At 37.8% G+C, this 21,092-nt stretch overlaps 1 protein-coding gene across 8 annotated transcripts in view; it reads right to left on the bottom strand.

The window, feature by feature from the left end:
• The window catches only part of LOC117424382 (C-Jun-amino-terminal kinase-interacting protein 4-like), a 102,321-nt gene that overhangs the window by 68,347 nt on the left and 12,882 nt on the right, over window positions 1–21,092 (bottom strand). For all 8 annotated transcript variants that reach the window (XM_034040672.3, XM_034040667.3, XM_058992469.1 and 5 more), the window contains exon 2: window positions 128–248. In XM_034040672.3, the coding sequence (XP_033896563.1) occupies window positions 128–248 (121 nt within the window). The remainder of the gene's footprint in view (window positions 1–127; window positions 249–21,092) is intronic.

The raw sequence follows: 21,092 nt of genomic DNA on the forward strand, positions 1-21,092 counted from the left end.
CCATTCCAGGACCCTTACAAACCATTTGAATTCTTAATGCTAAGTGGAAAATGCCTTTACACATGACACTGAAAACAGTCCTACTGGGTGCACTGTTATCCGTGTGGATGTTTGCTGCTGTACTTACTCTGATCTGCATAGTTCTTTGCTTTATGCTCCAACTGTCGTGACTGAGACTCCAGTGACTCCACTTGACCCTGCAGGTCTTTCTTCTCTTGCTCCTGAGAATCTTCAAACTCAATGAATTTCTGTTCAGGTAAAGAAAAGAAGGCAAAGTCATTTTAATGTACGACAGCAAAGCACACTGAACTTCCATCAGTTTAAGATGAACGCCTGTACCAACTGCTGTGTATATTTAGGCAATCAAAGACAGTTCCCAGTGTAAAGTGCTGCTCAACACTAATTGCTGGAGTGTTTTGCAGATGTTTTTCCAGTTGATCCGTTGGCATTTACAGCCTCTTTCAAACACTCAGCCCAGGAGCTGCCACTTAAAAAGATGGCTTTGACAAAGAAAATAAAACTGAACACATAGAAACCACATAACTTTCTAATACTGGTCGTGCCTGCCCCACCCTACCATCCTCCCATTGACAACCTACCGGGAACTACAGTATACAACAGCTTTGTATGAAAATGAAGCTGCCTAATCCTTCTGTCACATAACAGCTCAGGTGGAAGATCATTTCAACAAGAATGTCAGTAAAAATAAATAAATAAATAAATAAATAAATAAATAAATAAATAAATGCCACGACTGCAAATTCAAAATTCACGCTCAGTATGAAAAAAGTTAAGACAATTTAGCAGTTATCCATATGCCAAAATGTGTGCGAAATACAGAGGGGTGAATGAATGATCACAAAGGCACACCCCTTATATCCCCAGAATCTGATCCTCTCAATAATTTAATACCAAGTTTAATGACATTTGGATAAGCGGTTATCCAGATGTGTAGGTAAAGTGTGCGTACGTATGACCGCCTCCTCAAAATCCCCTTCATCCCCAGTGGGGGAGAATTATTATTTTATTATTTGTTTATTTAGCAGACGCCTTTATCGAAGGCGACTTACAGGAGACTAGGGCGTGTGAACTATGCATCAGCTGCAGAGTCACTTACAATTACGTCTCACCCGAAAGACAGAGCCACAAGGAGGTTAAGTGACTTGCTCAGGGTCACACAATGAGTCAGTGGCTGAGGTGGGATTTGAACCAGGGACCTCCTGGTAACAAGCCCTTTTCTTTAACCATTGGACCACAAAGCCTCCTTATAATTAATTACAAGGAATCCTGGGAGAAGGAAACCACCATCATGTGTGACATGCATGTGAACTGTCTGCTCTCTCTTGCTACAGTAAGTGGCAGGCAACCTATGTTCACTAATGACGTGACAGAGTAAACATGTTTATCAAGATCGAAAGTTATGAAATTGACTTATCTGCGAGAGTAAAAAAGCTTTGTAGTTGCCCACTAACTGCAGGCTCAGAAAATGAGGTAATAGTGTAACAAGTGTTTACTGTAACTTTACATAATCGAGATTCAGCTGCCCAGTTACTAAGATAATGTGGAATTTCACCTGGAAGTCAATGATTCAGTTCAGTGGGTGGTAAAGCACTCTTTGTAACAGTCTGATTTTAAGTTCTGTGCTGTAAATAAACGGTATACACCCTCTCGGATATAATGGGAAAGCAGCACTGTATCAAAACACTCTACAGTAGTAATACAAGGGATTGACTGCTCTATAGCAACACCATATCAATTCTAGGATAGTATCAGTAAATTATACTATTTATTTTCACTGTTCATTTAGGCTAATCTAAATGCTAAAATCAATTTGAGAACTCAATTACCTGTCCACAAGTCTGTCAGTCATCACTTGGTTTAAATGCAATGAGAATTATGTGAATAATTCATATTTTACATTGTTTTTAATGCCTACTTCCCTTTCCAACTAAATGCCAGCATCCTTAGACCAACACTTTACCTGTCTGGTTAGCATGACAATCAGACTGTGCACCACCCAAGTCCCTACTAAAACTGCAACAGTGCCTGTATTCACTGTAAGCATGCATTTACAATACCTCCTGGATCTGTAAATTGAAATAAAAAACATTTTTAAAAAAACCAGGAGTTAAAACAGGCAAAACGTCTGTTAATTTTGCAAAACTAGAATTAAACAACTCAAGTAATATAACACAAGTTCTCTTAAGCACTATCCTTTTGTAAAATTAACATGAGTTTTATCTCCTTTCAAAAAATAAGGGTTAATTAAAGACTAAACGCTTTAAATACATTCCCATGTATTTCTAGTCATTTCAGACTTGAGGAAGACACCAAGTTCTTTGTTTTCCATCCACACAATAAAATGTGATAAATGAAATCTGCACCCCTATGAAAGTCAGCAATGCTGTATTGAAGGTTTTGTAGTGCTGCGGGTCTATTAATTAAATATAGTCACTGCCGTGTTAATGACCATATCCATTTTTAATGAGCACCATCTGTATTAATTCTTAGACACGCAGGCAGTGACCCCGGAGAAACAAGACATGGGTGCTGCATCAAGGGCTGGTCAATGAAACAGTAAGTTACCTTTGTTAGTCTGAGCTTGTATACCAAAAACGGATCTTTTAAATACAGTTTTTACATTAATAGATACACTCTTGATGTATTTAAAAAACATTTCTTTGCCAAAGGAAACGCAAACAGCGTGTACAGTTCAAAAGCAAAAAAGTCAGCATACAGCAGTGTATTGTCTGTTACTTTTCCTTTTAGTCTTCTCAGAAGATAGCCTTTTGCCCCTGCTTCAAATAGAGTCTTTCCCATCTTCTCTGCAAAGCTAAGTGGTCAGGTTTTTAAGTTTATAGCTGAATAAGCCTTGTTCAGCACAAGACAACTGGACTATATATAATCCATTACGTCTCTTCTGAGCTTTCTGTCAAATTAGGGCATGGAGGTTCCCAGAGTACTTCGACTTTAAATGTAATACAATTTTGAGTGCCCAATTATTGTACCCCCGATTTTCTACCAAATTTAGAATGGCCAATTACGTTCCCTCACTGCAGCTCCCCACAACAGCCCAGAAGAACTGAAGGTCGGTGGGCATCCTCTGATCCCACAACCAAGCCAACTGTCCTTTTACATCCAGGAACTCACAGCAGATATCAGCGAGCCACCAGCCTCTGGGGGACAAAGGCCAGATGCAGGTGTCCTCTTGAGCTCACTAGGACCCTGGCCAGTAGGGTCCGCTGTAGTGTGATGAGGGGAAAAAGTCTGGTTTTGCCTCCCTAACCAGCAGGAGCGCAAGAGTCAAACTGATGATTCCTTTGGAATCCCCAGAGAAGACCAGTGACTTCTCACAGCCAGGACACGATCCTGCCATCCCGACTGTATGGCTCATGCTGCACAGCACCCGGTCGTGCTGTTACCTGGTGAGCCACTCAGGGACCCCTTCTTTAAACCATTTATAAACCTGTTTATATTAAACAGATCAATATTCTCTAAAAGATGGAGACAAGTTATGCATTTTCCCCATAGCACCGCGCAAAGTGATTTATTTTAGAATACTTGCAAGGAACAAATAAAAGTGTTGACTTTATTGTGGGGTTGTGAATTCACAAGTTTGGTGCGAGTATTAGAGCTACTTGCTGCTGACTAGAAATATTTCCCAGATTCACTTCAAAACAGCCATGTGCCATGAGCATGCTTTATACAACGAAGTCTTGTTATTATCAAAGGATACTCCTCCATTCCATGTGATTTAAACAATTTTAATCCAAATGTAATCTGCTGATCAGTTTGTATAGATCAGTAGTGGCCAATATGTGGATCTTGGGGCAAATCTGAACAAGCATCAACACATAAGCCTAGCATAGTTTTAACAGGGTTGATTGTGTATTTAAAAAATATAATTCCTGACAATGAATACATACAAACAAAAATGACATTAATTCCAAACAGTAGATGGCGCTAATAACTGTACTCTGGCTTCCATACCTCAGTAACCCGAGCAACAAGCTTCCTCAGCGCATTTCGTAGTGTACAGTTGCGAATTTGTGTTTGGTGGTTTCAATTGATCGCTTTGTGGTGCGAGTTACAAAAGATGGTAGAGAGCCTTCTGTGCCTTCCAGTAGTACCGATTTGGATGAAAATATCCCTGTTTCAAAGAAGCTGACACCAAAGCGTAACATCAACGAAAGGTGGGAGCTGGAATTTGCTGTTATTTTTGGTTCCACATGCCTGTGGGAGACTACGTTTTCAGCACTGACCGACCTGCAGTCAAAAAAGTGCGGAAAGCTTTCTGATCAAATTATCGAGGCTCAGCTTTGTTGTGCTGTAACATCTTTTGAGCCTGAGCTGGATAAATGGTCAAGACCAAAGCATGCAAAAAAAGTTAACTTTTTTTTTTTTTCTGCCACCATGTTTAGTTTTTGCAGAAAACAAAAACGGGACACATTTGTGTACTTGACTAAGATGTTTCTTTAATTTTAATAAATTGAAATGTTTATTGTTACTTTTATGGGATGATGTCAAAATACATAGTAGCTGTCAGAATTTTCTTTTCCCCCGATAAAAAAAAAAAAAAAAACTTCAGTATTTTTCATCCTTAGTTGAAAATTCTGATATGTTTGCATTCTGTTTTGTTTTTTTTGTCGTTGCTACCTTAACATATTGGTCACTACTGGCTTAAAGTCAGATAATCCCAATTGATCAAAAGGGTTTTACTTTATTGCACTCTTGTTCACTTTATTGCTGGTGGATCACGGAGCCCACTGAGATCCACCAAAATGGATCTCAATACATATGTTCAAGGCTAAAAGAACTTCAATGTTATTCTATTTCTGTTAAACCCCTAAACCTTTTTTATATATAACAATATTCACACAGTAGGTCTTTAAAGCCCACCAATCCCATTCAACCACCAGACTGAAAATGTTAATTTATCTAAAACGGAGCGCTGGTTCAAATAGAGGTCCAACTGTCTACTTTGTACTGTAGCTTCTTTTAGTTTTAAAATTCTGATGTTTTTTTTTTCTTAAGTTAAGGATGATGCAAAATAAAGTCCTTATAGGCTTGTTAGGGGTTGCACTGTATAATGATAGAAACAGAAATAGACATGACCACCTTGACGTCACACCCTCACAGAATTCTCATCTCGATGGCAAAACATGAATGGAAAGCAATTGGATTCATATTGATTTTTCTATATATATATTTTTAATCCATTTTTTAAATTGGATTTAAATTAACATGCAGTTATGTTGTATGTGCAGTGCTGATCTCAGTACCAAGAAGTACCGGATGATTTTGATAAACATTCATTAAACTGACCTACAGTAACAACAACTCAAATTGTGTTTTATTTGTGTGACTCAATTCAATCCAATGGAAGAAAAAACGTTTTTTCCCCACTCACAGTTTGCAATTATTTTTGTTATTAAAAAGAAGTTAGGTCTATTAGAACCACAGTTTGTAGTCCCATGAATTTGGACCACACAACAAAGCTACATTAAAATCATTATAAAAATAAAAAAGTGGGTTTAAATCCCTGTTTGATAATTGTGCTGTAGCATTATTAAAGAAATAATATGAATACCAGTACAATTAAAAAAAAAAAAATCACTGGATGAATCGTACAGTTTGCCAACTATCGATCATCAAGCCTGTGCATCGTTTTTGTGTAAAGGGTTTAAACAATGAAAAACTTTTATTTTTTATTAAATTTGGAATCTGCCATTATTTTTTGCATTAAGCGCAGAGCTTCTCTCCTCCCCTCAGGTCTGACTCGCAGAATCTGCATGCGATTGAGCTCACCTTCTCCCCCTGCCCCGCCCCCTGTGAGTGTTTACTGAAGGGACTGGATCTGTGCAGGAGTTAAGAGCGTGTGCTAGAATTACAAATACTGTATCGACCGAGCTACAATGCCTTTCGATGTTTGACAATTGTTTTCTAAAGTAAGACAGCAAGAAAGTAAATAAAGAAAGTAATGTTTGGGATCCTCCGGTAACACAACTAATTTGCGTGACCATTTAGAGATGCAGAGGTCGCGCTAGCCTTTAAAAATGTGCATTTGTAAAAAGCATACCATCTCAAAATCTGCGTTTTCAGCCATAACATCTGCGTTTTTACATATTATTATGTGTGAACTATGCATCAGCTGCAGAGTCACTTACAACTACGTCTCACCCGAAAGACGGAGCACAAGGAGGTGAAGTGACTTGCTCAGGGTCACACAATGAGTCAGTGGCTGAGGTGGGATTTGAACTGGGGACATCCTGGTTACAAGCCCTTTTCTTTAACCACAGGACCACACAGCATAGTTACATTATTTTCCAGTGTAACTATTTCAGATTAACGAAGTTAACATGCAAACAGTACACAGTATAAATAATGGTAGCAGAAATAGACATAAAGACAAGCTTACTATGAGACATTTTCTTTTGAAAATCCCCCAATCCCAACGTAAAAATCAGTGTTGTAGAACATGTACCAATGTCTCTGCAGGTAGCTGTCAACATCATAACTATTTACAGTTTTGCTGTTTAAAGGTTCTTTAAATTTTCCTTTTAGCACCCAAGTCCAAAATAACTGGTGCGCTATTATTTATTTCTTAGCAGACGCCCTTATCCAGGACCACTTACAGTCCTAAACAAAAATACATTTCAAGGATCACAGTACAAGTAATAATACAATTAAGAGCAAGATAAATACAATGACTTTGGTTCTAGCAAGTACAAGTATGACAAAATACGATTCAATAACGGAGCAGATAACAGTGTCAGTGATAGTTACATCAGGATATAATTAAATACAAAATACTACAGATTAAATAACACTTGACAGATTACAGTACTCTAAAGTAAAGGATTAAATGCAGTAAAATAGGGGGCAGATAAGAGCAAGTAAAGCGCATTTAAGGAAGAGTGAAAATAAAAAGTCCAGGGGAAAAAAAAAAATTACTACTGTATATGCATAAACTGATGTAATCAATTTAATGTGCATAATAGTTTGTAAAGCGTCACTTGCAATGTTACACAGTAATCCACAGCTCCACATTTATTACTGATTTTTTATTTTTATAACTTTAATATCGGCTTTTTTGGAGAATGATATATTGATAGTGAAAAATTAGGCATCGCCCCAGCCTTACAATGCAGTAAGATTTACTTTAAGACAAGACTTTGAGGCTTCCCAACACTGTACATGTTTGTATAGAATCATTTAGATGAAGCAGTTCCTTTAGTAGATTTCAATGCCTTGAATACTTAGGAGTATTAAGGTGCTTAGCAAGTCAGACATTAAAGAACTACAGAGTAATCCATCTAGGGGAGACACAAAGTCAGTAACAAAGAAATCCTTTGTAAACCCAAAAATGTATGAATTTGTAGTTCACTTAGAATTTTAAGAACACACAATTTTATTAATTTTTTTTAAACCCTGACACTTGCCTACAGCTAAGCCAAAGGCTTTTTGTGCCAAGCCAGCTCTCTTGGTCTGTATGTCTGTGGCAATGTACCCCGCCCCTGTATTTTTGTGTTTTATGTTGTATGTTGCGTGTGTTAATGTTAGTGTATTGTAGTTGGTACATGGGATATAATCTGGGTAATGAGCACAAGTGTTTAAAATGTATAATTGTATTTAGGCACGGAGATTGCACTTCACTTCACGTGCATTTAAAGTATTTAATATGTGAGCACGGGGTTGCACAGAATTAGTTCATGTGCTGGGATTCAAGTAAATAATTAATTAGTAATTGAATCCCGGCACAACAGTATAGATGCACAAAGCACTCACTCTGGGTTGTGCGTTCAGGGCGAAGGAACAGGAGAGAGTGAGGAGAAAAATAATAATAGTAAGCAATTGCTACGTGGTGCTGGAGGACCAGCACAGTACGTGTTTGTTTAGTGTTCCTCCCTGTTTGTTAGTGTTTGTTCATTTTGTTTGTCTATTTATTTTGGCCTCAAGTGCCGTGTCCTGTGTTGTGTTTTGTTCAAACCTTTTATTTACAATAAACCGGCGCAAGCAAGCGCATTTAACATTTCATCCATCCTGTCTGTCTTGTTCATTTCCTGGTTCTGACGTCACCACTCAGCCAGCCTTGTGACAATGTCATATGACTTTCTTTTGGATTTCATATTGCGATACTTCAGACTAAAGCCCCTTTCATACTGGCACTCGTACCCGGGTCCTGGCTACCCGGGTCACAATCCCACGTAGTATGAAACCACGTACCTGGGTTAACCCACGTCGCAGTGACCCACACTTTGACCCGGGTTGAGCGAGACAAAATGCTTGACAGCCGTTTGAAAGCCGACGCAATAACAAACAGTCATTCCTGCGTGAAAGTTTCACTTCCACAAGGAACGTTTCTGTTTATTCTTTTTAGCCATATTTTTGTTGACAGACAAATTGCAGCAGGGATGCAGAAACATTTGCTCCAATTAAAAATGTGGCAGACGGTTCAATCCAGATAAGCTTGGGTGGAAACAGTAACAAGCTGCTTCCGGGGCATTTTCAAGGCACTTGCGTCTGTTATCCAGGTCAACCCTGCTTTATCAAAAGCAGTGTGAAATCGTGTACCCGACCTGCATGACACCAGGTCCTGCCCGTGAAGGTTCTGACCCGGGTAGATCATGCCAGTGTGAAAGGGGCTTTATACTAGGTAAAAACACACACAGTTGGCTGTTGACTTTTTAAGTCTGTTGTTTCTAATTTTTGCCACATCACAGCCCAGGGTGCGTGTAGGTACAATTGATTAATTTATCATTGGAAATATTCAAGTTGATAAATTCCAATATTAAAATATTATTTAAGTTTGGAGAGATTGAGGATTTACTATGAATGAACAGTCACATTAAACACAAGGAAAGTTTAACAGCAGCAGTTTATTGAATGTTTATTGAGGTAATCTAACTTACCATTACTTATCAAGGTTCATTAAAAGTTACTTTTCATAAACACTAACTAATTATTCAATTTCAAAGCTTTCAATGTAACTATATTTACGTAATTAGGTTTCATGTGAAGAATGTAACATAGATAATACTAAACAGTCCTAGCAAACACTGACTCATATCACCTGGTTGTAGAACATGATCTGTTGAATTGTCCTACAGTATGTTCCTTAATATTTCTTCAGTCCCCAACGGGATCCACAACACAGTCCTTGTGTTGTCCTCTTTAATTCTTCAGCCACGCACGTGGCTCAATCTTTAGTTTTTATGTGATGCAGTAGATTTGGACTTGCTCGTCAGAATAGTCCCTGGTTACACACACCAGGTAGATTTCTCACCCTGACGCGGTCTATCGCTGGTGAATAAATGGAATAGGTTACCTTGTTACGTTGTTGAGGCAGAATCATTTGAAGACCCAACTTGACAAAGCTTTGAGATCAATCAGGTACTAGGAACCGGACGCGCATAGCTGGGCCAAATGTCGTCCTCTCATTCGTAAATATTCTTAGGTCCATTGATATTTACTGAACAATACTGGTAATGGAACTTTTTTGAGAAAATCATGTAATATAATTGTGTACCAAATATTAAAACAATAAGCCATATTAGGTCAGATGTCAATGTCATGGCCACTAATACAGTCAGCATAACATGCAAATACTGAATGAAGCCAGTACCTCACATGGTATCTAAAGTTCAGCTATGACAGCACAGCAGTGTAAAAATACTGCCAAAAAAAATTTATTGTGCGATACCCACTGTACATCCAATAGCTGCAACCAAATGGTTAATTTTTAGTCAACATTACATACGATCAACCTGGGCCAAGAGAATCATGAACAGAATTAACAGACTGCGATTGCAGTCAGGTAAAAGGTCCCCAACAATACTGTCTATTGTAAATATGAAGTCTATATTTCAAAAGACATTTAACGTGTTGGTCAAGGTAAATATGGTAATAGATTTGTAAGCGATGAGGGTACAGAATGGGTTACTGAGACATGTTGTTGATGCTTAAAATCAATGGGATTCCTGAACTTGACGAAGTTTAAAGATTAACCAGCTAATAGGAACTAGATGAGCACTGGTGGGCTGGATGGGCTCATCTTGTTCATATTTTTTAGACTATACAAACACTAGCTTTCAAGACTTCAGCTGTCTCAAGATTTTTTCAAAGCACGGAGTACAAAATGAGGCAGATACACAATCAAACCAGCATGTTTTAGTATTGGCGTCATTGTTCAATTCCAGTTCAAGTAAATACAATTCTGGCCTGGCTAAATCCCCAAACCCCTGTAAGTGAATCTGCAATGTTCAGCTTAAATATCTACATTACAAAAAAATAATATGTATTTCTGAAAATAACATTAAAATACTGCCTTGCATTGAACTGTCAATTCTATATTTAGCATTGTCCTAAATAAATGCACAATGTAATCATAATCCAGTGAAAAGGTTCAATAAACCTTGGGGTTAAACCATAGACTTGACAACTGAACCGAAGACATCGTTCTTGAAATGATTTCCCATGTAAGCATCATGCAACAGAGAGAGCCAGTGTATTGAGCTGACCACAACAGCAGCTGCATGCTGTAGCTCTCACGCATCACCACTGTGGAACTGGTCTTCTTACAGAGTGCCACAGGCAGTGATAGAGAGCTTGTCAGGTATTACAGCCAATAAGATCTTCCAACACACAGCTGCAATTTGGGTGGTTCTTTACAGTTTACTGCCATTTCCATTGGGGGGGGGGATTGAAAATCGGTATAGTAAATTATAATTCCTCATTTTACAAAGAAATGATTTACCCAAGATATCATATTTATTATGCCCTGTCCAATTTCAAATTGAAATCCTTTTTTAAATAACCTATTAGGGACACTCTATACATAAAGTGGATTTGAAGAAATGCCGTGTAACAAGATAGAAAGGTGATTACTGTAAACTATTTCGTTAAAAGACCTAACTTAAAATTAGATACGGAGATCATATAGGCTATTTATACCAAATTTAAAATCCCATTTATTTGCCATTCAGGAGCCATGTGGTGGATCACATGTATATGTAGTGCTTTTGGCAATGTATCATGATAGACACTAATACAATTACAATACAATGTGCAAAGATTCATCAATACACAGAGAACAAATCACACCCTTACTAAAGAACAATTTAAGCACATTTAGAAAATATCATGGTCTTACTATCTGGAACAATTAACAGTGTTTCTTTAAAAAAAATAAAAAAATTCTGAACAGGTATTGAGAACAAATGTTAAAGTGCCCTGTGACAGAGAACCTGTGAGGGTGCTGTGTAAAAGGGAAGAGAGTGCCCAGGACTGGATGGTCTGACAAGTCATTCCAGAGAAAGGTGAAAGTCGGCCATCTAGAAAGGGAGCGGAGCTATGGTACACCAAGACAATGCCCCAGAAGAGAAGCGATGTGGCAACCGCGGACTGGAGGAGAAATGGTTGCACTCGCTAACCAATGGGGCGTGACTGATGATACAAAAGGGGACGTGGCTAGGTGATCTGTTCCTTTGTTATGGTTGTGAGCGAGCGAACCAAAAGGAGAACCAAAAACGTACCGTGAGTGTTTAGTTTGTTTGTCATGTCTAATTCTAATTACTTGTTTGTTCTTGTTAGGCGGCTAACACGATCCGGAGCTGTCGCTTAAGGCCAGCACCAAACCCAGACAACGCTTCACCACTGTGCACGAATAAATTATATTTCATCACTTGCACGTTAGCACTCACTGTGGACTTGTGATCGTGTGTGTCTTGTATGTGTTTAATCTGTGTTTATTATTTCAGGACTATAACCCGTGTTTAAACAGTGCAATACACATTGCTGTGTATTGCCTGGGATTATCATTTGTGGTCATAATGACCTGGATTATAAACGGTATCAAATTAAACATTGTTTGGACCGTGAACTTGTTGTCATTACTTGAGCACCGTGAACATGTTTGTCATTACTTGAGCACTACATCACCTCTACACCCGCACACTGCAACCCATTTTGCCACATGCCCCTAAGCCATGCTGTACTGTACTGTATCTAAGACTGTAAAGTCTTACCAATTTACATAAGTAACGTGCCATATTAACAGAAAGTAGCATCTCGGAAACATTATGCGACAACCAAAGTGGACCCTAAATGATGTGTCTTATCCGACTGCAGCAGTACAGTGGTTAGAATCAGTCAAATCACATGGTTCATTTAGAACCAACATATTCTCATTTGTTCACGAGGAATGATGAAATATGTACCTTATTTGGCTAATTTCTGTGCACAGAAAGCAGGTACTGCTTAGCTCTACATATTTTTCATAGCATAGAGGCAGCTCATGTCATTTTAAGGTGAAGGTTAAGTCTTTGAACTGTGACAATCGGGAGATCCAGCCTGCAACCAGCTGGACACTCTAATATGAGATATCTATTCTAGTGTTTGCCTTGGGGTGGGAGTCCGCTGTGTAAGACGTCTAAAATCATAAAAGTACTTGTAATTAAATCTCTAACTTAGCCCCGAATGACCACCGGAGAAAGAGTAGGATGAATTTTTGAAGTTGACATAAATTGAAATATATTCAGTTTATTGAGATAGCAGTGCTGGAGTTTGCAGTGGAATATCCCAGACATAACCGGACAAAGAGTCCACATATTGGTAAAGGAATTGCTGTTTCAGTGGAATACCTAAATAGTTAATGATTCTAGTTCTTTGCAAAGACATTTCTTTAGTACTCTGAAGTGGAGACGAAACACGAGGAAGGCAGACCCCCGGAACCTGGACCTGTCCTTGCCAGAAGGAGAGCCTTCGAGCGCCTGTATTGTTGAAGACACGGATCAGCTAGATGAGGCAGCGCACATCCGTTAAGTATTCAATGAGTAGTGTTTTAATCCTCTTATGAACTCGAGAATAAGCAGACCTTAAAGTAAAATTAATGTTTTGTTTTAAGTGGAATGTAAGAAAAGTATTATTGCTTTCAATTCATGCTTTGAGTTAATGAACACTATAGTATTTGTTTGTATGTGATTTACACAAATTCATGTGTTTCATAAGGCAATTATCATTCTGTGTTTACGGCTAGAATCGAAATTTAGCTGTCTTGATAACAGATAATTCTCGATAGGTTGTCTGGACGCAAATTGCCTTCTGAACCAAAATTAAATATATGAGACTGATTTAACAATGCTTTGATTATCAAATATTAACGAAAGTAAATATTTGTGTTACTAACGATACCCTTGTTAAGACTAACCTTCACCTTAAATAGCTGTCAGAAATGAAGTTGTAACCTTAAGGGAATTTCCCATAGATTGCATTGGATTGCTGATCAACCAGCGGGAGTGGGGTGTCGTTGTTTATGTTTCCTTTTCTGTACTGTTTAGTTTAGTTAATTCTTCCTTTTTGTATTATTTTAGTTTAGTTGTTGCACCTTTACTTTTTCCTTTATTTAATTTTATTTCTAATAAAGCTGTTCCTTTGTATTCACTAGAAACGTTGTCTAGTCTGATTATTTCGATAAAGGTCTTACATGACTTGAATTCAAAACAAGGTATTTTATTATTACAATTTAAACTAGTCCAAATACAAATATACCTTGCACACTAGACCCAATTCTGAAAAAGTGAAGTGAAATGAAATGCAAGCACTGCTGAACATTTTCAACACAGTTGCTCTAAGAAAACTGACTGAAACAGTTAAAGCTTTGTCATGCAATAATGGCATTTTTGTACTGTTTTAAATAAGACAACGTAGTGCTTTTGTTCTTTCATTTGGTTCGTTTTTTCAAGGCATTTAAACAAAATCTGTATCCTGTAACGCAAAATAACAACAATTGATTTGATTGTCAGAATTACTTACAAAAATGTTTAGGCAATCTGTTTAATCATTTTATTAAATGGTCTTTTGGCCAACAACCAAACAGTTGTAGTTAGGCTTATCTGGTCAAATGACCAACATACTGTATACAGACAACAATACTTTCTATATATAAATAATAGCACCGATAATTAACTAAGACAGGGTTTTGTGTCGTTTTATATATAACAGTGTCAAATCTTTTCCAAAAATCAGCAATGGTAAATTAGAAATTAGTAATAATCTGTTTATAAAATGTTTTGCAATTTACAACATTATTAACAGTTAAATGCTGAAATGCATTTCAAAAGACAAAATGAAAGACACTATTACAGTAAAGCTTCCCCTAAAAAACTGTCAACTCAGCTACCCTTACTATTTTTATTTGCATATCTAGTTTCCTGTTCCGCTGTTGCCCTTTGTGCAGAACTAATTTTTTTTCAGAATTTTAGTTTGAGTAAGTAAATCAACATGCAAATGTTACAATGTCAACATTTAAGGCAAGGTTTCTTGGAAACTAGGAGTTAAAATCTTCTGTAAATTATGTTTGAGATTACTTTAAAACAAAGCATTACTCTTTTCTTAGTTAGTTTTTTTTTTCTTTTCTATTTCTACAGTGGTAGCCAAGCTTTAGTGCAGGAGTCAGCAATTTAATTTCATGGTGGGCCAAATGACCTGCGTGCAGCCGCAGAGCGGGCCACTTACATCCCCAAGCCAACACCACACCCCCACACCCCGCCTTCACCGCCCAAAAATGACCGCTACATTTTACTTACGATTGTAAGTCGCCCTGGATAAGGGCGTCTGCTAAGAAATAAATAATAAATAAATACAAAAATAGTAGCGACATAAGGGCGAAAAAAATGGTTTTTCATCCACTGCAAATTCTAGCGAGTCAAAGGGAATTCCCTGTAACGTTTCGTGATGTCACAGCCTGATTTGCATGTGTCACTACGTTTTCAGTTTATTCGCAAGAAATATACTCACTAGATGATTTTCCATACATTTTTTTTTTTTTTTACTTGCTCGCTAGTCTAGCGAGTATATTCTACCGAGTTAACCTCTTAAAAAAAAAAAAAAAAAAAAAATAGATAAATAAATAAATAAATAAATGAACCTTGGGCCTTGTTCCACATATGCAGTTCACAAAACCAACAATAAAATGTACATCCCGTATGGGAAAACTGAACCTGCAGAGAGTGTCAAAAATGATGTAAATAAGTGTTGCATGCGTAAAAGGTACTTACAAAGGTAAAGGTATAAAACCTGCACCATTGTTTTCACATATTTTCCCACAAGTTTAAAGGTTGATTATTGTATTTCTGCTCTTTTGTTAGAAGTCTTCCAATTTTGTGTAGCACAGTGAAGGCTACTATGATGATTGCTACTAAAAAACAGTTGTATTACAAAGCCATTTAAAAAGTATGTGCGTGTATACTGTATGTGTGTGTACATACAGTCGCCTCTAAAATTATTGGCACCCTTGATAAAGATGAGCAAAAAAGACTATAAAATAAATACCAGTACTGAGCTATATTGTAATGTTCCTACATCTGGAATATATTTGACTTTATTAATGATTCAATGGAATCAACCAAAATTACACATTTCTCAAATTATAAATTTATTTCCAAAAAAAATGAAGTGTCACAATTATTGGCACCCTTGATTTCAGTACTTTGTGCACCCTCCCCTTGCAAAGATAACGGCACTGAGTCTTTTTCTATAATGTTTAATGAGATTGGAGAACACATTGGGAGGGATCTTAGACCATTCCTCCATACAGAATCTTTCTAGATCCTTGTATCCTTCGGTCTGCGCTTATGGACTGCCCTCTTCAATTGAAACCACAGGTTTTCAATGGGGTTCAAGTCTGGAGACTGAGATGGCCATTGCAAAATGTTGATTTTGTGGTCAATTAACCATTTCTTTGTGGATTTTGATGTGTGCTTGGGGTTATTGTCTTGCTGGAAGATACACTTGCGGCCAAGTTTCAGCCTCCTAGCAGAAGCAACCAAGTTTTTGGCTAAAATGTCCTGGGACTGGGTAGAGTTCATGATGCCGTTGACCTTAACAAGGGCCCCAGGACCAGTGGAAGCAAAACAGCCCCATAACATCAAAGATCCACCACCATACTTTACAGTAGGTATGAGGTTCTTTTCTGCACACGCATCCTTCTTATTCGACGCCAAACCCACCGCTGGTGTGCGTGGCCAAAGAGCTCTATTTTCGTCTCATCTGACCATAGCACCCGTTTACAATCGAAGTGCCAATGACCCCAAGATGCAACCAAGTTCTGTAATTCTCCAACTGTGGCCCTTGGATTTGCCTTTGCCTCCCGAACCATCTGCCTAACTATGCGTGGGGGCAAGATACACTTGCGTCCTCTACTGTCTGGCGCATGCGGGGTACTGCACTGTTCCAGTGGTTTTGAACTTCGTAATTATTGCCCTAATAGTGGTATGTAGTATATTTAGTTTTTTAGCTATTGTTTTGTACCCATTGCCTGATTTATGAAGGTCAACAACCATTTGTCTCTTTTCATTTGTGAGTTATTTGCCTTTCCCCATGGTGATGGATGACAAATGGATTTCATGTGCGTGTTACCTCATTTTTATACCGCAGTGAAACAGGAAGCCATGGAAGGCCACAATACAGTTCCTTAAGACTGAGATGAGCTTAAAGAAGTAGAATGTTAATGCAGATTTAATTTTGTTTGATTTTATTTATAAGAATCCTTAGGTGTGCCAATAATTCTGACACCTATCTTTGAGAAAATGTTTTATTACTTGTTAATAAAAAAACTCTGAGCAATTGTATTAGAATAAAAGAACATGGTTTTCCCATATATTTGTGCATAAAATATAGCTCATTACCTGTGTTGTTTATTTTATACAGCCTTTTTTGCTCATCTTTATCAAGGGTGCCAATAATTTTGGAGGTGACTATATATTATATATATATATATATATATATATATATATATATATATAAAATATATATATATATATATATATATATATATATATATATATATATATATATATATATATATATATATATATATATATATATATATATATTGTGTAAAGTAGCGGGTTATGAGAAACAGCAGGGAGGGGGTTAAAACCTCCCTGCTATAGAAATGCACTGTTTTGATTTGTGTTGCTTTATTGTTTTGTTTAATTGTTTAATTGTTTTATTATTAATTATCATCCGCACCTGGGCGTTATTGGAAATTAGGCCCAGGTGCGGAGTTTAAAAGGAGAGCACGCAGTCTGCTCGAGGCTGCTGAATGGAAGGAGGCGGCTGCTGAATGGAAGGAGGCAGAAAGGAGTGCTCTGCTTCCTGGCAGTCCCGAGAAAAAGGTACAGTGCAAACCTGTCTGGTTAAGTTTTGTGGAACAGGGAAACGGCTTAGCCGTCCTGTGATAGTTAGGTTCCTGCGTGTGTAGTTAGTGCTCAGAAGAGCTAGGTGTTTATTTTGTGTGCTTTGTTTTATTTTGGTGTTATTAAAAAAATTGCGCAACCGCGCCGAAAATCCAATTTGAGTGTTCTGGGTCGTGTTTTTAAAGGGGCAACGAACCCGAGCGAGGGTGAGTCTTTTACAATATATATATATATTATATATATATATATATGGTCCTTATTGATTTACTCAAAACTTAGTAAAGGGCATTTGATCAAATTTACTGTTGCTATACTAGTAAATGCATGGATTTCACTGAAATCAAATTACTGTACTGTGTTACTTCTAGTCATGTTTTCCTTCATAAAGTCCCAAGCCCTTGGTTTGAATTAACGTATAATATGATTCAGAAGGATTCCCTAAAATAGTCAAGGAGCAGACTACTTGTTCTTAGAAAACAAAATTCATGATTTCAAAAGTACAGTTTAATAACATAAAACATATTCAAACAACTCACACACTAGGAAATTAAGTTTCTACCATTTTATCAGTAGTCTAACATAAAACAAAAAGGTAAATTTATTTTACATTTAATATATATATACACACACACACACAGAGAGAGAGAGAGGGACAGAGACAGAGATTGATTGATTATGATTGATCTTATGTTCTTAGCTTGTTTTTTTTTTTTTTTCCAGGATTCTATTAAACAAAATAGTATTTTTATAATAGCCCGTTTTTTGTTTTTTTGGGGTAATATATATATATCTGTGTGTGTGTGTGTAGTTAAAGTTAAATGAACTGCCAACTTGTTTTTATCATCAGAGCATGCGCATTAAACAATTTGACGTCACTGGAATGGCGAGTTTTCCATGCAAGTGTTGAATAAAATGTCGCTGCGAGTAAAAAATAAAACCACCTCTTGCGAGCGAGCGTGTCATGCGAGTAAAAACTTCTTAAAAACCGTTTTCCATTGCGTTTGTAGCATAGATTTTCTTATTCACATAAGTTTTACCAAGCTTAAAAGGATGAAAAACAGTCACATACTGAACAATTCCAATGTATTTTGACCTACCATTCATATCATAGTCCAGGACACACAGCACATTTTAATAACCTATGTATGGCTGCTGCTGTATTTTTGACGTGCGTACATTAAGATATGCCTGCATGCACCCTGGACTACATGAGCTTTAACTGCATTCCCCCGGCGGCAATGCTGCATCAATAATCTTTACCTGCATATACGACCCAATGTATCGATATCTGTTCCATGATGGGGGGGAAAGAAACTGCAGATTAAATTGTTTCACCGTCAATTGGCGCATCAATAAAAAAAAAAAAAAAAAAAAAAAACTGTGGTCGGTTGGAAACAAATAAAAAAGGAATAAAGTAACAATTGTGACAGTGTGTTCTTGTCAACTCCAAATACGTATCAGTAAAAATAGTAGCATCTGTGTCGCATCTTTAAAGAGAAAAATTAGTTTACTTTAACATTCCGATATGTTGAAAGTGAAACGTAACATAAAAATGTCAGGTGTTCAGCCAGTGCCCCACCCCCCCCAATTTGTCAAGTGCTTTTGAGTGACATATTGTGCGACTTGGTATTTCAACAAAATAATGAGGGGCGCGTACATTTTTGGGGGACTGCCCATCATCGCTGTCAGGTCTGTCACACTCACACCTGATATTTTAAAGCTGATCACAAAGGAAAGTGCATTTGTTCTCAATGAATTTGTTATAACGCAATGCAGCATTTAAAATACAAATGTAGGCTACTTACAAAAAAATAAAATACATTATTCTGTATCATTCCTGTGTATGAGAGTTCCATACTGTAGCCAGGCATAAATGAAATGAAATGAACAAAACGCAATCAAGAACAGACTGACAACAGTGTGCACCAAAAGCAGTAAAACTGCTTTTTTTTATTTGTATGAAATTGTTTTCGTGCTGTTTTATTCAAAGGGTCTCTCTCTCTCTGTCTTCGAAACAGACTCACATCACACACCCACTCACATCAGCGGACAACACAGGAAACATTATGTGTACAGTATACAGTTCGTTGTTTTTGAACCGCCACTACCATATGTGAAGATCATATGGGGGAATCCCCCATGACAGCCCCCTTGCAGCACTATTACAATGAAGTACCGCTCTCGCTCCGCCCTTGAGATTATGGAATGTTTTTTGGCCAAATCCCATAAGAACTCCAAAAAACACAGAAAGCAAAAAACAGGTGCTGTGAGTAAAAAGGCTTAAGAAAGCCTGTGCCAGGTTTTGTCCCAAAATGTAACGGACTTCTTGGCTTTTGTTTTTTAGTGTTTTTTTTCCAAAATGTCATGATGCATTGAAAGATCAGATCTACTGTACGTTGCATAAATTATTAATTTGCTAAGAACCAAAACACAACTTTAGGGCCCTGTAAATTAAGTAATCAGTTGGGCATACCTTGTTTTCTAAAAATATATATTAAATTTGTTTAAAGTTAGGATTTTATTCCAAAGCCTATTGTGTGTAGCCTTTTTTTCTTCTCTATTCCTTGTCATATCAGCACCCACATCTACAGTACTGACTCACTGACACAATCTTACAAAAACAGAATAACCTTTAAAAAGGTTCAAGAAACAGATTACTGGACGTAAACTACAAAGTACAAATGTATCCCTGAGGGCACAATGGGGAATCAGATGGAATGTTTTGTAAGCAAATGTGAAGAAAATCTGTATTTTTGATGTGTCCAGAGGTTAAAAACAATGTCTCAGAGAAGTGGTTAGCAACTGTAATGGTACGTTACATTACATTACTTAGAGAACGAGAGCAAACAACAGTGTGCCAATTTTTTTAAATTTTTTTTTATAAATTTAGTTGTTGCCAATTATTTGTTTTATTATTTTCTCCCCAATTTGGAATGGCCAATTATTTTTAGGCTTAGCTCACCGCTACCACCCCTGCGCTGACTCGGGAGGGCGAAGACGAACACACGCTGTCCTCCGAAGCGTGTGCCGTCAGCCGACCACTTTTTTTCACCCTGCAGACTCACAATGCAGCCACCCAAGAGCTATAGCGTCAGAGGACAACGCAGCTCTCGGGCAGCTTACAGGCAAGCCCACAGGTGCCCGGCCAGACTACAGGGGTCGTTGGTGCACAGTGAGCCAAGGACACCCTGGCCAACCTAACTTTCCCTTCTCCCGGGTGGCACTCGGCCAGTTGAGCGCTGCCCCCTGGAAGCTCCTGTCCTCGGTCGGCAAAGGAATAGCCTGGACTCTAACTCGCGACGTCCAGACTATAGGGAACATCCTGCACTCCGCACGGAGCGCCTTCACTGGATGCGCCACTCGGGAGCCATCAGTGTGCCAACTCTTGAGCCAATAACTTGCTTGATATTAAAAATCACGTTGAGATGGACTAGTACAGTGCCTGGCCATTTTCTTTTAAACTTAAGCCGCCATTTCTCTGTTAAATTAACACGTTATGAGAATTTGTCTGCACAACATATGGATATTTCACAGCTTTGTGTGGAAGCTGGAAGACCTGTGCGTACTGTAGACCCCTTGTAGCAATAATAATAATAATAATAATAATAATAATACAAATGTTCTCTAGTTTTCACTGGATTTGTCCTGAAGCAGGTGAATCTCATTATTTTACAGTTGGTCATTCCACACTAACTCAACAAGAAAAGGGACATTTCATTGCCCGTCTGTCTCAGATTTTCCTAGAAAAATTCACCTAGGGGTTTTCAGACACGCTGAGTTCAGAAATGATTTTTTCTTTTAAATTTCCCCTTCGACCTGTGACCTTGCAAAGGTCAACCTAAAGTGAGAAAGGGACCTTGACCAGAAAAAATGCACGTCCCTGTAGCGACTCAC

Source organism: Acipenser ruthenus, chromosome 19 (assembly GCF_902713425.1).
Source record: "Acipenser ruthenus chromosome 19, fAciRut3.2 maternal haplotype, whole genome shotgun sequence".
In the NCBI taxonomy this organism is placed as follows: domain Eukaryota; kingdom Metazoa; phylum Chordata; class Actinopteri; order Acipenseriformes; family Acipenseridae; genus Acipenser; species Acipenser ruthenus.